At 41.1% G+C, this 16,074-nt stretch overlaps 1 protein-coding gene across 2 annotated transcripts in view; it reads left to right on the top strand.

Annotated features, from left to right (window-relative positions):
- The window catches only part of LOC136373382 (protein FAM199X-like), a 33,760-nt gene extending 17,905 nt beyond the window's left edge, over positions 1-15,855 (top strand). The window contains exons 2-6 of one of the 2 annotated variants that reach the window (XM_066338290.1): positions 8,802-9,021; positions 11,109-11,258; positions 11,574-11,735; positions 12,834-13,094; positions 14,451-15,855. In XM_066338290.1, the coding sequence (XP_066194387.1) occupies positions 8,802-9,021; positions 11,109-11,258; positions 11,574-11,735; positions 12,834-13,094; positions 14,451-14,621 (964 nt within the window). In that variant the 3' untranslated portion in view covers positions 14,622-15,855. The remainder of the gene's footprint in view (positions 1-8,801; positions 9,022-11,108; positions 11,259-11,573; positions 11,736-12,833; positions 13,095-14,450) is intronic. The other variant, XM_066338292.1, reaches the window with a different exon arrangement.
- The last annotated feature ends 219 nt before the right edge of the window (positions 15,856-16,074 follow it).

The following is a 16,074-nucleotide window of genomic DNA, read 5'->3' as shown; positions in this document are numbered from 1 at the left end:
ATGCACCATGGAAGTCCTTGGATTTTCCTATTAGGTGGGGCCAGCAGTTCGAGGAGCTGGTGGGGAATGGGGACAGTCTAGCCCGACGGAAGGGGAAGGGAACCCGGGGTTTTAGAGGGGGTATACAACTTGCAATAAGGTTTTGAGGGTACAAATTTTGGTACAAACAGCATAACTTCCTTAACAGACAGGTTACAACTGGCATAACATTTTAAACAGCATAACTTTCTTAACAAATGACAGACTGTGTCAAAAAAAGGGAATTTCTTACATTTCATTCATTTCAGTCCCCCCTCTATTTCTTTGATCGGGCCTTTGCCCGCATCAATTGGCAGTTTTTGATTTATGGGAATATCTTTTATTTAGTTCTTCAGTTTGAGGTTCTAACTAAAGTAAAACTATTCTCTTATAGGGCACTTTCCAGTTAGGCGCTGCTTAAATTTGCAGCATTTCATGCAATCTAATATTGCTTTATATCAAAACACGTGGGATTTACATGAGTGTGAACTCTTATAAGGGACTGCAGGTTCTCCCCGTCATAGATGGGATGGTGTGTAGTTCTCCCAAGAGTCCAGTATGAACCATTGTCTCGATCTCACCTGGTCTTGCCTCTTGGGTTGGGGAAGGTATTTAACTGGCCTTATGGAGTTCCTTTCAGTGTATTCCCACTTCTTTTTCAGTTTTTGATTAGCCCTTCTGTGGTGTGCCCTATGAGAGATCTGTAATGATATTATCACAACTTTTTTTTTTTTTAAAAACAGCTTAACACTTCATGGTGTTTTAGAACAACTTACAGAGAACATTTTTAAATGACAGCTTTTGATAACAACTTGGAAAGATTTTGAACAACGGGTTTTTTGTTGTTTTTTTTTTTGTTTGTTTGTTTGTTTGTTTCTAATTGGGCTTTGGTTGTCTTTTGAAGGTTATTTTAAGTGTGTCTGGGTCTCTAATGGTGGTCTATTTGGAGGGAGTCTTTGCTGGGGTATCAGAGTCACTGGGAAGTGGCAATGGTCCTTTTACTTGGGATAGTTGTGTATGGTGAAGCCCCTATGTCTGACCTTGGTCGAACTCAGATTTTCAAGAATGCTAGGGGCAAACATTTTAGCCAATTCATTTCAGTTTTTGTTATTAATTTAGTTAATACATTTTTGAAGGTTTTATTTATTCTCTCAATTCTTCTTGAGCTTTGAGGATGCCAGGGTGTATGTAACTGCCATTTCATTTTTAAGGCTTTAACAACATCATGCAGGACTTGTGCTACAAAGTGGGGGCCTCTGTCTGAAACGATGTTATTTACTAGTCTATACCGGGGGATGATGTGTTCTAGTAGTGTCTTTATTACCACTTGTGCTGTTTCCCTTTTTGTAAGGAAGGCTTCCACCCAATGCGTTAAGTGATCAACTATAACCAAAAGATGCTTATGTCCTTGTACTGGAGGCATTTCTGTGAAGTTTGTTACTTTTTGACAAATTAGGCATCCTTCAGTAACTGCTCTAGTCAGGTTATAGATTCCAACACATAGGTGTTCTCTCAGAAAATCATTACACAACTCTTGGGTGCCCCAGTGAGTTAAGTTGTGGATTTCTGCCAGCATTTTTCGAGCTATTGCTTTATTTAGAAATGTTCTTCCATCTGGGGTCAGCCATTCCCCCTGCTTCCCTTGGTGTAAACCTAACTTTTTTATTTCTTTTAATTCATTTTCATCATATATGGGTTCACTAACTTTGTTAGCTGGTACATCATTTAAAGTAAGAATTTTTATTGGTTCTCCCAGCCTTTGAGCTGCTAGTTTGGCTGCTTGATCAGCTACTTGGTTGCTCTTTCCTTCAAATGTGTCCTTTTTTTGATGTCCTTTGACATGTACAATTGCTATTTCTTGGGGCTTCACAAGAGATTCTAATACCAATTTAATTAATTCTTTATGTATCAGATTTTTCCTCTTTGAATTTAGGTAGCCTCTTTCTTCCCAGATTTTTCCAAATGTGTGTACTATTCCAAATGCATATCTCGAGTCTGTGTAGATTGTACCTTGATCTTGTTCTAATAAATCTAATCCCCTCTTGAGGGCATAGATTTCACAACACTGGGCAGACCAATGGGGGGGCAGTTTTTCTTTTTCTATAACTTTTAAATTGTCTCTTTCCGTACCTTCGACTATTGCATAGCCTGATATTCTCTTTCCCTCTGTCACCCTAGATGATCCATCAATAAATAGCACCCTCCCACATGGTAGATGTGTATCTTCAAGATGTTCCCTTACTTTTGTTTGTAAATCTATGATTTCCAGGCAATTGTGCTCTAAGTTTGGTGTGGGTTCCCCTGAGAGGAACTGGGCAGGATTTAGACTTTTTGATGTAGTTAGCTCTAAATCACTGGTGCCGGTTAAAATCACTTCATATTTTAAAATTCTAGAGTCAGTCAGCCATTGTTGAGCTTTTTGGCTCAACACTGTCCTGAGATCATGGGGTGTGTGTGCAATGATTTTTTTCTGCAGTGTCAGTTTTTGTGCTTCCTCTACAAGAACAGCTGTGGCTGCTACAGCCTGGAGGCAAGCCGGCCACCCTCTTGCAACTGGATCCAAGGGTTTGGAAAGATATGCGACAGGCTTTTTGTGTCCTCCCCATTCTTGGGTTAATACTCCATAAACTATTCCCCCTTCAGAGTTAATGAATAGGTCAAACTTTTTCTTAAGGTCTGGGAGACTCAGGACAGGGGCTGAAGACAATTTTGTCTTTAGGTATTTTAATTGTTCTTTATCCTTATCTGTCCATTTTACAGGTTCAGGTTGGACTAACTTCTCATAGAGAAATTTAACACTTTGGGAATATTTTTCTATCCATAGCTTGCAATAACCAAATAGTCCTAATAATTTTCTTGTATCTTTTTTTGTGGTTGGAGCTGGGACTGAGAGCATACCTGAGGTTCTCTCAGGGCTTAATTTCTTACACTCTTCCCCAATGAGGTGTCTGAAGCAGGTGACCCACGATTCTATAAACTGCAGTCTGTTCTTTGACACTTTGAGGCTTTTTTCCCCCAGAAAATTCAGTAGATTAATACTGGTTCTCTTCACTTTATCCTGCTTTTTCCCCGACATTAGGAGGTCATCTACATACTGCAGGATTTGCACACCGTTTTTAGGGATAAACTGTCTCAGTAACTCTTCTAGGGCTTGCCCGAAGAGGTTTGGGCCTTCAGTGGACCCCCGAGGAAGACAAGTCCATCTCAGTTGCTGCCCTCTCTTACTTTCAGGGCACTCCCACTCAAAAGCAAACCAATCTCGGCCCCCCTCTGCCAAAGGACAGGTCCAAAAAGCATCCCTTAGATCTATTACAGTAAACCAGGACTGCTCTCCAGGAATCTTGCTCAGGAGTGTGTAGGGGTTTTGTACCACCGGGTGCCTGGTAATTGTCTTTTTGTTCACTTCTCTTAGGTTTTGCACTGCCTTTTTTACAGCCAGAATAGGAGTGTTGTGGGGTGACATACAAGGTTTTAATATTCCTTCTGTGAGTAGATGGGTTATAATTTGGGTTAGTCCTTTTTTCCCTTCTAGAGAAATAGGATATTGCCTGACCCTTATAGGAGGTGTCTTTTCTTGTATTTTTATTTCTATAGGTGGGATATCTAAATATCCATATTTTCTCTCCTCAGCCCAGACCTCTGGCCTGACTTCCCCTAAGTCTCTAACAGTCAGCCTCATGATTTGTACCACCATTCTTCCTTTTCTAGGAAGAATCTTTACTCCTAACTGAACTTGCAGGTCCTTTCCCAGCAGGTTACTGTCTACTTTGGGTAGATATATCGAATTAGTGACACATCTTTTGGAATTTTCTTTAATTTCTACATTTTTTATAACTGAAGCCTTGAAAGGCTCCCCTTCTGCTCCTAGGACTTCACATGTCTTTCTTCTAATCGTAATTTCAACTGGAAGTCGGTTAATACATGATTTATCTGCACCAGGATTCACTAAAAACTCAAACTCTTCATGTTGGGGACCTACTTCAATTTCAAAATTTACTATGGGCCCTTCTTGATGTTTCATGGGGTCCCTTAATGCATAGAGCCCATGACACCCCCAATCCTCCTTGACCTCCTTCCTCAATAATTTTTCTAATGCCTCTTGTTCTCTCATGACAGTCTCATCAAATGACATTTTTTTGCAATGTTTCTTAAAGTGTCCTATTTCTCCACAATAAAAACAGGCTCGGGTCTCTCCTGGTCTCTGAAGAGTATCCCAAGGTGGTGGGTTCCTTTTTCTTACCTTTTCTGGTAAAGATTTTGTGTTTCTTTCACTCTTAGTATTTTTTCTGAGATCCTTTACACTTTCCCTGGCCACGGCTACCATAATCCTGGTTTTTGCCTTTGTTTTTTCTTCTTCTCTCCTAAGGTATACTCTTAGGGCTTCCCTTAATAATTCATTTATTTCTCGGTCTTGCCAGTCTTTCATCTTTTCAAGTTTTCTTTTGATATCTGGCCAGGATTTTGTGACAAACTGTAACTTTAATAATATCTGTCCCTCTGGGCTATCTGGATCCAAATTAGAATATTGCTGGAAATTCCGTCTGAGCCTGCTCAGCCAGGCTGCTGGGGTTTCATCTTTCTCTTGGGTCCTGTTAAAAGCTAATTTGGTGTTGCTACTCCGAGAAACTGATTCTTTAATACCTCTTATCATTAGGTTTCTATAATCTTCCATATTTCTCCTCCCTTTTCCTCTGTTTGGGTCCCACCCTGGGTCAGCTATTGGCAACTTCTGGTCACCGGGAGGGCCCATTCGGTTTTCTCTTTCCCAGATGCGCATCCCTGCTGCCCTAACCAGCCGAACCTCGTCTGGATTGAAGAGCATATTTAAGATGGAGTTTAGTTCTCCCCATGTATAAATATTTGGGCCCAAAAACTGGTCAATCTGGTTGGCAATTCTCACCGGGTTTTCAACTAGATTCCCCAGCTCTTTCTTAAAACTTCTGACTTCTGACGCTGTTAAAGGTGTATTGACAAACCCTATTCCTCCAACTGCCCCACCCAATGGGACCTCCTTTAGGGGAAAGAGTTTGGTTTTTGACCTGGTGTTACTGTAAGGGTAACTTTCTGGGTTTTTTATTGCCTGACAGGATGCATTGTTAGGTGCCAGACCTAACTCCCAGCTGTGAGGGGGTGCAGGGATTGTGGATGGTGAAGGAGAGGAGGTTAGACCAGTGTTAGGGAATGGCAGAGGGTAAGAGGGGTTATAAATTGGAGGGGGGTAAGCTGGGGAAGGAACAGGGATTACAGTTTGGGAAGGTATGATTTTCAGGTGAGGTTGGAGGATTACTTCGGGATAAACTGTAGGAGGAGGCAAGTGTTCTAAGGGGTCCCAATTATGGCTAGCTTCTTTTTGGTTCTTCTGCTTTTCATTCCTTTGTTTCCCTTGCTGTAACTTACATATTTTTGTTGTTTTATTTTTGACTACTTGTTTTTGCCAACAGATAGCATAGAGTATCTGTTCAATACTTGAATCTCCTCGAGATTTCAAGTATTGAGTCAATTGTGAACACATCCAGGGGTCTTTAGTTCCACACCATGGCCATTTTGCAGGTAAATTTAGGTTAGGCCAAGCCTCTATGCAATAATGGATCATCTTGATTCTGTCTAAGCTTTTAGTGGCCTCATCAACCTCCCATAGTTCTAACATTTGTCCTAGTGGACTGTCCGATGGAATTTGTTTTAACTTTTTCTCTCTTTTCTCCTCAACTGGCTCCACTCTACTTATGTACGCCCCCATTTTCAGTGGGTCTCAAATAAAAACTACGCTGTTCCTATTCTGACAGAAACTTTACTTCAGGGCGACACAAAGCAAAATTACTTGACTTTGTTTTAATTAAACTTCTTTAAGGTGCCCCTACACATACACAAGTTTAAAGGCGGGCAGCCCAAATTTTAACTCTCACTCACTCTTTGAGCACTCGTAAGTAGCCCCAGGGACCCTCTCAGGGTTTGGGCACTACCCCTGCCAGTGCTCGGAATGCTCCACAGGTAGCCTGGTGACCCGCCCTTAGGGCCTCAGCCACTACCCCTTAGCAAGCACTCCTTTACTCCCCTGCACCCGGACAGCGTACCTCTTCCCTGGGCACCCCCGACCAGTTCTACCTCTCGAACCCGGAAAGCGTACCCAAGATACCCCCGACCAATGCAGACTTTTATCCCAGCACCCCGACAGCTACCCCAGCCAGTCTCCAAAGCACCCCGAAAGCAGCCTATCTTTGCTACCCCAGCCGGTACTCAGACGCTCTGGGCCGTAGCCTCAGCCAGTACTCTTTATCCCAGCACCCCGACAGCTACCCCAGCCAGTCTCCAAAGCACTCCGAAAGCAGCCTATCTTTGCTACCCCAGCCGGTACTCAGAGGCTCTAGGTCGTAGCCTCAGCCAGTGCTCTCTTTCTCTCCCCACACCCTGGTAGTTACCCCAGCCAGTGCCAACTCACAAGCCCCGAAAGTAGCCTGGGCAACCCGGCCTTAGGGTTCCAGCCGCTCCCCCAGCCAGCGCTAGCCTCCTGTGACACCCCGGGCTATAACCTCAGCCAGTGTGGTGCGTGCTTCACTTACTTCTTTGACGTGCCACTTACTCTCTAAATTCCTCTGCACGTCCGGAGGGGGGCGCCTATGCCCCTGGAGACGCTTCAGTCACTCTCAGTTCACTCGCTTCCTGCTTTTCCCGGCCGGCCCCCTCGCGGGGGTGTGGAAACACGGTATTCAGCAGTCCAAACTCGCTTGGGGGGTCCGAGCTGCCGGCCCCCCACTCATTCACTCCACATCCGCTCGTCTCCACTCCCGCCACCGGTTGTTCTTACCGATGCTCCTCAGTGGCTCCTCAGTGGCGTCCCGCGAGGCTAGCGAGCGACGTCCTCTGGTCCGGGATGTCCAGCTGTCCAGGAGGTCCAAGGTCGGGCTGCGCCTTCCCGTCCTGGTCCTCTTCTGGGCGTGGCTTAGATCCCGGCGAGCCCCCAAATTGTTATAAACGGGCCAGGAGACCTGCTCCTTTGAAAAGCCTTTATTAGTCAGCTCTTTCAAGGGGGAACTCGAGGGGTCGCCTGCGCCGCCGCTGCTCCTGTCGCCGCCCTCGCTCCTGTCGCCGCTGAGGATCAGGTGTCAGGCGAATCTGCTGCTCTCGCCGCAGCAGAGTCGGGGGTTCCGGTCTCGCGGGAATCCCCGGCAACCCAACTGGGTTCGTGTGGTCTAGGGGCGTCACTTCTTCCCAGTCTCTTTGTGGTCATGGCGAGGTGGCAGAAGCAGAATTCAGTCCTTAGGTAGCTGAGGGTCTTCTCGTTGTTGTAGTGTCTCCCTTTTATCTGGATTTTGTGCCGGGTCCCGGCTTTTGGGTCCGTTTTCCGACAACTGCACTTCGGTTTGGAGCGATGCACCATGGAAGTCCTTGGATTTTCCTATTAGGCGGGGCCAGCAGTTCGAGGAGCTGGTGGGGAATGGGGACAGCCTAGCCCGACGGAAGGGGAAGGGAACCCAGGGTTTTAGAGGGGGTATACAACTTGGAATAAGGTTTTGAGGGTACAAATTTTGGTACAAACAGCATAACTTCCTTAACAGACAGGTTACAACTGGCATAACATTTTAAACAGCATAACTTTCTTAACAAATGACAGACTGTGTCAAAAAAAGGGAATTTCTTACATTTCTTTCATTTCATGAGGGATAGCTCCCAAATACACACGCGCAATTTACAGATGCTCACAGGGTCTTTTTATGTACAAAAGTGTTGAATACCCAAAACACAAATGCATATTCATAACTCAGGTCCATCCCATTCTTCGCTTTGTATGGTAATTAGCAAAAAAGCAATTAAGCATGCGTAGTTTGTTCTTTGAAATGGGTCGGTGGTCCTTCTTATGGGGTAGGGTCTCAAAATGATGAAGTAAGATGCGTCTTCCTCGCTTTGCCTTTTTAACCTTTTAGTGTTGGTGACACCTGGATCCTGTTTTCTCAAGACTATCTGATTTATGATCACATTGTGTTCTTGGAGTCTATTGATTAGGTTGACAGGTCTCCTGATTTATCGGTTCCTTAAATCCGGCTTATGTTAAAAACAGGGAAGTTTACCTCAACAATGTCTAGTTAGTAAAAGGGAAGTCTACGTCAGCAATATCTAGTTTAACTAAAGTCCTTAATTCTTCAAAATTAATATCTCATTATCATTTTCACACAGGTCACTTCCCCATCCTGCACTGTCTCATTCCAGTAGCATATCCAGTGTTTTTGACATTCAGAGTTGAGAATAATAGATCCATAATGTGTTTCCTTATTAAGCCTTAATTTTGTGGGGGACTATCAAGCTGAAATTTCTTTTTGACTTCTATTTGTTCTGAAGTCAAATTGATCAATTACTTAGTTCTGCTTATTCCAGTTTATATGGAAGTTTAAATATCCCAATATATGGAAATTTTTTTTTTTTAGATCAGTGTGTTTTAATAACCCAACCAGCAGCAAAATGGGCAATTTCCATACTACAGGAGTTATAGCTCTGGGGTAGAAACTGATAATATATCAAAATAAAGGTGTAATTATACTAACTTGTATATGGATTTTTGCCTTGATATTTGTAACACTGTGTTCCCTTTGGTGTTGTTTATGTACTTTTAAAAATATTTTAAAATTCTTTAAAAATACTTCAATTTACATAATTATGACTTATTTCAATAAAATCAATGTATCATATTACTGACTAGCAAAGTGGAGATAGTTTTACAAGGCTAAAGGAATTTCTTAGGGCACATGATGCCAAGGTTTGCTGCTCTCTAATTGTGTTGTCATGTTTGGCAGGTGGAACTTGACATCTTGTGGGACGAGCGTGGCCAGCTCGGAGTGCAGCGAGGAGCTATTCTCATCGGTGTCAGTGGGGGATCAGGATGATTGTTACTCTCTGCTGGATGACCAGGAGTTCACCTCTTTTGATCTGTTCCCTGAGGGCAGTGTCTGCAGTGATGTCTCCTCTTCTATCAGCACATACTGGGATTGGTCAGACAGCGAGTTTGAGTGGCAGGTAAACTGGCTCCACTGGAAATGTAAAATTTTGTGTAGACTATTGCATGCTGGATTTAGCTGTAGTTGAAAAGTAATAGAATAGAATATCCTGAGTTGGAAGGGACCCACAAGGATCACTGAAGTCCAGCTCCTGGCCCTGCACAGGACAAGCCCAGGAATTACACCCTGTGTCTGAGGGCATTTCCCAAACACTTCTTGAACTCTGTCAGGCTTGGTGCTGTGACCGCTGCCCTGGGGAGCCTGTTCAGTTCCCGACCAGCCTGTGGGGGAAGAACCTTTTCCCGATATGTAACCTTAACTTCCCCTGACATAGCATCCTGCTGTTCCCTTGTGTCCTGTAATTGGTCACCAGAGAGGAGAGATCAGTGCCTCCTCCTCTTCTTCCCCTCTTGAGGAAGCTGTAGACAGCTATGAAGTCTCCCCTCAGTCTCCTCTTCTGAACAAACCAAGTGACCTTAGCACTCATTTCTTTGTAACTACTGAACGTAGGAGAGCATATCTGAATCTTGAACGATAGAAAAAATGTTTTGTTTCATTTTATTCCAACCTCCTTAATCAGGAGGAGAGACTGAAGGTCAGCTCTCCAAAGAAGGACGCTTACGTATTATGGTCGTTTGGTTTTAGGGACCAGCGTATGTTGCTTGTAGCCATGAACTTAGACCCTTTGTACTGAGGATCTGCTCTGCTAATAAAATCTGGTTATAGATATCTGGTCCTACTGAAACTTTCTAGGTAAAGTGTAGAAACTCTTGCCATAGCTTATTTCTATCCTATTATTTTTCTATGACAGTAAGAGTACAGAGCACATTTTGTCTCACCAGAATGGGAAGATGAATCACATCCTTTTCCCTAGTCTATGCAGTCCTTGTTGGGTATTTCTAGTTTGTGATAGTCTTCCCTGTTCAGCAGTTTTTCAAATGTGATATGCATTTTTAATATATTATAGACCTTAAACTGACTTTTTGTATTGAAGACTTAAATCAACTATGAATGTATACATAACTTTGAAATAGGTGACATAGGGCTTTGGAATTTATTGGGGAATACTTTAAAATTTTGTCATAAAGCTTAGAGCATGTAGAGAGTCTTCTAAGGACAGTATAAGAACTGGAAACTAATTTCAAGAAAGCTCAAATCCTGTTTCAGGAGATGCAAGTGAAATTGAGATGTGTACTGAGATCAGCTTTGAATTTCTGACTGGTTTAGTCCAGCTGCTGGTCTCAATGTGTTATATCACTGAAGTTACAAGTGTGTCTGTATAATGCAGCCTGTAGGGACAGCTCAGGTTGGATCCCAAAGATTCAGAGCTTCACTTAATTATGAAATTTCAGTTACCTGATAAACTTGGCAATTGTTTTGAAAAGAAGCCATTTCCTGTGCTTTAGCTAGCTGATAGTATGTTTGATTGTTAACTAGCATTTTTTATTACTCTTTGGGTTTTAAAACAAGCTTTTCTTAAGAGACGTGATTTGATTTGTAGGATTTTGGAAAGACTTTTTTGTAGCTCTTCATGGTGTTATCTGGCAGAATCTGAGCACAAGTAATCCAACTGTTCCACTTTAACTGGAAGTGCAGAAATCACAGCAGTTGTATAAATGAAGCTAGCTAAAGTTCTCAGCTGCTTCCTGTCAAATGACAGTGATTTTAATTGAACTGTCTTGTGTAATTATGGAGATGGTTAGGAATTAGAGACCTACTTTAAAATTATCTTCCTTAAACTAGGCTTATGCTCCAAAATGGGAGGTTTAGATTTAGGTTTGGATTGTAATGGACAATTTCCTCTAAAGGAGAAGGGAAATAGTTGAAATGCAACTTCAATCTGCTGTTTTCTTAAACACAAATTTTTAAAAAGAGGATTGATAAGTACGGACTAGTGTGTATTGAGTTTGCTGCACTTGTTGTTTGTGGGAAGATTTAAGGGAGTATTGCAGATATATGAGTAATTAAAAAGAGTTTCTTAAAGTACAGAGATAATCAATGCTTTGCTAATTTGATGGTATGTTTTGAATTGTTAATAGTGCTAGAATGATTTACAATCTGCCTACTCTATTCTAAAGCTTTGTTCTTCTTTTTGCATGTTGCAAGTTGCCTGGCAGTGACATTACAAGTGGGAGTGATGTGCTTTCTGATGTTATACCGAGTATTCCAAGCTCTCCCTGTCTGCTTCCCAAAAAGAAAAACAAACATAAGAATCTTGATGAACTTCCGTGGAGTGCAATGACAAATGATGAACAGGTGACTTTTTTCCTATGTGAGAACTGCAATGTACAGAACTTCCAATTAAGACACAACTTAAAGGCCATCCTGTTTGCTGTAGGTGTAAATGCAGACCTGTGCAGTACTATTTAATTCTTAAAACGAAACCTTGCCATTTGCATCTATAGGAGGCATTTTAATGCCTACTCAAGTTTTCACCCTAAGTTTTTAAGGATACTCAAGGCTAGAACCATGATATTTGTACATGTTTTACTCTGTCAGTTCTTTCTTTTTTCTGTCTCTCATTTAGAATCAATAATACTTCAAAATGACCTGTCTTTCTTTGGGTCCTAGGTTGAATATATTGAATATTTGAGTCGCAAAGTCAGTACAGAGATGGGCCTTCGAGAGCAACTTGATATTATTAAAATTATTGATCCTACTGCTCAGATCTCACCTACAGATAGTGAATTCATTATTGAATTGAACTGTCTCACAGATGAAAAACTGAAACAGGTGAGTTAAGGTTTGTACATTTGACTTTAGGCTTTCAGCATCTGATTATATCTTGCAAAATCTTGTGGACTTGTGATCAATTTTTATGCATAATCATTAGATGTAGAGAGACACTAGAGCACAATACTGTCAGTGACAGAAAATAGAGTTCAAAAGCATATTATATGTATTAAACATTTACATAAAAGACTGGTTGTATATTCTCACTATGTGTTAAACCAGAGCTGGTGAGTGTATAATGAGTTATATTGTGGACCTGGTGCTGCTTATGGCACTGTACTTCCTCTTCATGACCATCAGCTAGCTGAGAGTCTTCATTTGCTCACTGAATGTAAACTAGCATTTAAAACTCCAAAAGATTGGAATTCATTGGGGAAGACCATAAATTTCATGTAGAAAGGGATAGAGAATAATGCATTTTAAAGGTGTTACAAGATGCAAATTATAACCAGAAGGGTGCCTGGCTGATAGGGTAGATACATCCTACTGTCTTCTCAGTCACTGAATTATTGAGATGTGTTGTTGGGAAGAGATGCAGTGTCCAAACAAGCTGAACTCAGTGTTGCACTGATAATGATGACAATAAAGTTGAAAATGGAAAACACTCACTGCTTTTATGGGCTTGGTTTGTTTCATATTTCAAGCATTTTGTGTCATCTTAAAGTAGAAAAGTGCTTCTTTATTTACACACACTTTTGTTTGAGTATACCTAGCAAAATAAAGGGGTTTAATACATTAGATAAACAACTTAGTTCAGTTAAACTTGTCTGATATTCCTGTTTGGTGTTAAAAGAATAACATATTGTTACATAGTCACAAACCTGACAGGCAGGAGAGACAAGAACCCCTCAGCCCTTGCTACTTATTTTTCTTCCTTCCAGAGTGAAATGTCACAAATGTTAACTTATTTAAGTTCTCTGGGTGACTCCAGATCGCTTGGGATTTAAGCAGCCATAGGAAAATGTTTTAAAAGCCTAACTGAACTGACCCAATAACTTCATCATTATTGATAGGCAGATTGCATTTTTTTCCATGAAAAGGAGTATCTCAGTGCAGCATTTATCAAGCTATAGTAACTTTGCTGCCTCTGTTCTAAAGGTGAGAAACTATATCAAGGAACATGGACTTCACCAGCGGTCTGCAAGGGAGAGCTGGAAGAGGAGCAGCTACAGCTGTGCGAGTACCAGTGGTGTGAGTGGTGCCAGTGCCAGCAGCAGCAGTGCCAGCATGGTCAGCTCAGCAAGCAGCAGTGGCTCCAGCGTTGCCAACTCTGCCTCAAACTCCAGTGCCCACATGAGTGGAGCGCACAGCGACAGCAATTTGTCCACAAGTGCTGCAGAAAGAATCCGGGATTCAAAAGTAAAGTTTCTAATTATGTATATCTGTATTAATTAATCTGTCTTAACTCCTGAAGCTTGCTCATGGGATCTTACCTGGGATGTTTGTCCTGAAGGAACAGAGTAACTGAGTTATCTAGCTAAACCAATGATGATAAGGAGTTTAAACCTGTGCTCTTCCCATCTAACCAAAAGCCTGATGTTTGTATGTAGTAGATATTCTAATTCCTTTTGCTTAGGATAAGTTGAGTGGGCTTGAATAGGGGCTTATGCATCTTACTTAAGAAAAAGTTGTTTAAGAATGATCACCCTATGTCGCGGCAGGCAGTGGTGGTCAGAGTGCTGCGACCTTCCTGGAGAAGTGTCCTTAGAAGGACATCCCAGAGGCACAGGCTCATCCGCTGCCGCTGAGTGATTTCAAGCTCTTTAGTGAAATCAGCTCTTTGGGGTGATGCTGAAGGAAGAGACGGAGCCTTCATATGGAGTTCCGCAGGAGGATTTATTCAGCTGCTTCTTCGGAGGGGTCCAGTGATGAAGAGCCAGAGAGTCAGAAGGAACAGGGGTTTATATGGGAAAGGTGGGAGGCAGGGTAGAACATCAGGGCAAATCATCCGAGGGCTCAGAGGAGGAGCAAAGGGGAAGGGCCAATGGGTACAAAAGGTTTACATAGTTGCCACAAAGCCTGTTGAGGGTAACACACTATCTCACCATGACAAAGAGAGCTATCTGCCAAGGTTTCTCCCTTAGGGGGATTGCAACAAGCTCAAGCCTAAGGGCTGCTCTCGAGCGTGTTTATATTATTGTCTGGATTAACAGCCTTCACAACCCTAATCTAGGCATAATTTCTGGACAGTGGAGACACCCTTGGTTGTTTTTCTTTTTTTTCTCACCTAGAAGTTTCATCAGGCTTTTTCAATCTTCTTTATTTTTTGAGCATGTCTCATGAGATTCCTTGGTGGGCAGTGACCCTCTGAAGCATGTTTCATTTAAAGTAGTACTGTGGCACTCCTGTCCCTATAATTTTAATTTTAAGTGTGAGGGAGAGGAGAAGTTTTTTCTTGCTCTTCAGCATCTTGTGTTTATTAAAGTAAGACTGTATCATTTCTCCAACAATATAGATTCCTCCAATCAAAGACTTGACTATGCAACATCACAGGGTAATATTGTGCCTCATAATTCAGTTGTGGTAAATGGTCTTGACATTTTAATATTAGGCATGATTTTGGATGAATGTTTACACCACCTCTGAGAATTCATGTTTGGTTTTTTTCAGAGCAGATGTTATTTTAGAGGTTAATTTATATTTGCTAGCTTTAGAGGTGTTTTTTCTAATTTACAGAACAAAATCTTATGTTTTGTCTCTTCTGTATTTTGACAGAAACGTTCCAAGCAACGGAAACTCCAGCAAAAGGCCATACGTAAGAGGCAGCTGAAAGAACAAAGACAAGCTCGTAAGGAAAGACTGAGTGGATTATTTCTTAATGAAGAAGTGCTGTCTTTAAAAGTGACTGAGGAGGACCATGAAGGAGATGTGGATGTTTTGATGTGACAGGGGTGAATTTATCAGTGTTCTTTCTAAGCCTTAAATGTATTATCCTTGTTGTTTACATATATTTCTTGACCAAAATTGATTAGTATTTACAATACAAACCAGATCTTTTTTCAAGTTTAATTTTTCTAAGAAGGTCTAAGTATTGAGTAACTTCAGCTTTTTGAGACTAATTTTGCAACAAGGAATTCAGAAACTTATCTGTGTTCTGAAAAGCTGCTGAATAGATATAATATTAAGGAAATTTTAACTTGGCTAACATGCTAACTTACTTGCATGTAAGTCTAGGGGTGCTTTTGGATGACACACAACATGTATTACTATGCTTCAGCTTTTTTAGGTTTTTTTCCAACTTAGAGTTAGTATTACACTTGACTTTTTCTGTCTTCCTTTCCCATTATTAGGAAGATTGTTTAGCATGAGGAAAAATCTTTTGCTCTATGGGGCTTTCTTCAACCTTGCTCTTGATCTGTACAAAATCAAATTACTGTTGATACTTTTCTAAAAGTTGTGATTTAACTCAAACTACACAGAAAACAAGAAGCAGGGAATCTAATGCAGAGAATCTGTAATACAAATACTGCCTAATGTAGTTCTTAGGAACCAACTAAAATTTAAAAAAAACCCTCAAAATAATTGCAGGCTTAGTCTTCAGAAGGTTATTTTGCTGCTCAGTATCTTACGATTGTTACTAATGGTTCACCAGTACATCCCTAGTATTTCTGTGAAAAAAATCCAATAAAAACACATTTATGCATTGAAAATACACTAATCTGCAATTAAGTTGTCTAGGACACTACTTAAAGTAGTTAAAAACACTACTGGAAACCGAAGTGCAAACAAGTGGCACACAACTTCAGTGGTTTTCTTCCCTAGAAGCATATCTAAATAGATTCATATTGTTGACAGGAGAATTTAATTAATGCAGCTGTACTTTTAAAATTGTTTGTTTAACTGCGGTTGTCTTCTGTGTGAGTAGTTACACCATGACATATGAGAATTCTCCTTTTGTTGTCTATCAGCTTTTGAAATTTCTCATTATAAGAAAATTAGGTAAAATTGTGGCTTTCAGGTAGGGAAGTAGTAGTAGTTTCAACCTTTTTCTTAATTCTGACAATCTTTAAGCTGATTTTAGTCTTTATCTTGGAAGTATTTTTATAGAACTCCTTCCCCCCATGGCTGAGATAAAAATGATAGTTCTAAATTTTAATGTGAAATTTAAAAGTTTATAAAAGTATTTTTGAGTTCTGAGTTTAGGAAATAATTTTTAATTATGTTGATGCTTCATTACTTTAATTTTGCTCTTGAATTAAGGAGTTTGACAGTTTAGTGTGGCCACAGGTGTCTGTAATTGTAGGATATAACCTGATCCTGCAAAATGCATGATCAGCTTTATGATTACTGACATTAATGTTCCATGTCCTGCACAGACTTATTAGCCCTGACAGCTGAA

The sequence above is a fragment of the Sylvia atricapilla genome, chromosome W, assembly GCF_009819655.1.
Source record: "Sylvia atricapilla isolate bSylAtr1 chromosome W, bSylAtr1.pri, whole genome shotgun sequence".
Lineage (NCBI taxonomy): Eukaryota > Metazoa > Chordata > Aves > Passeriformes > Sylviidae > Sylvia > Sylvia atricapilla.
The sequence above is the reverse complement of the archived record's forward strand: the minus strand, read 5'-3'. Positions and strand labels throughout refer to the sequence as shown.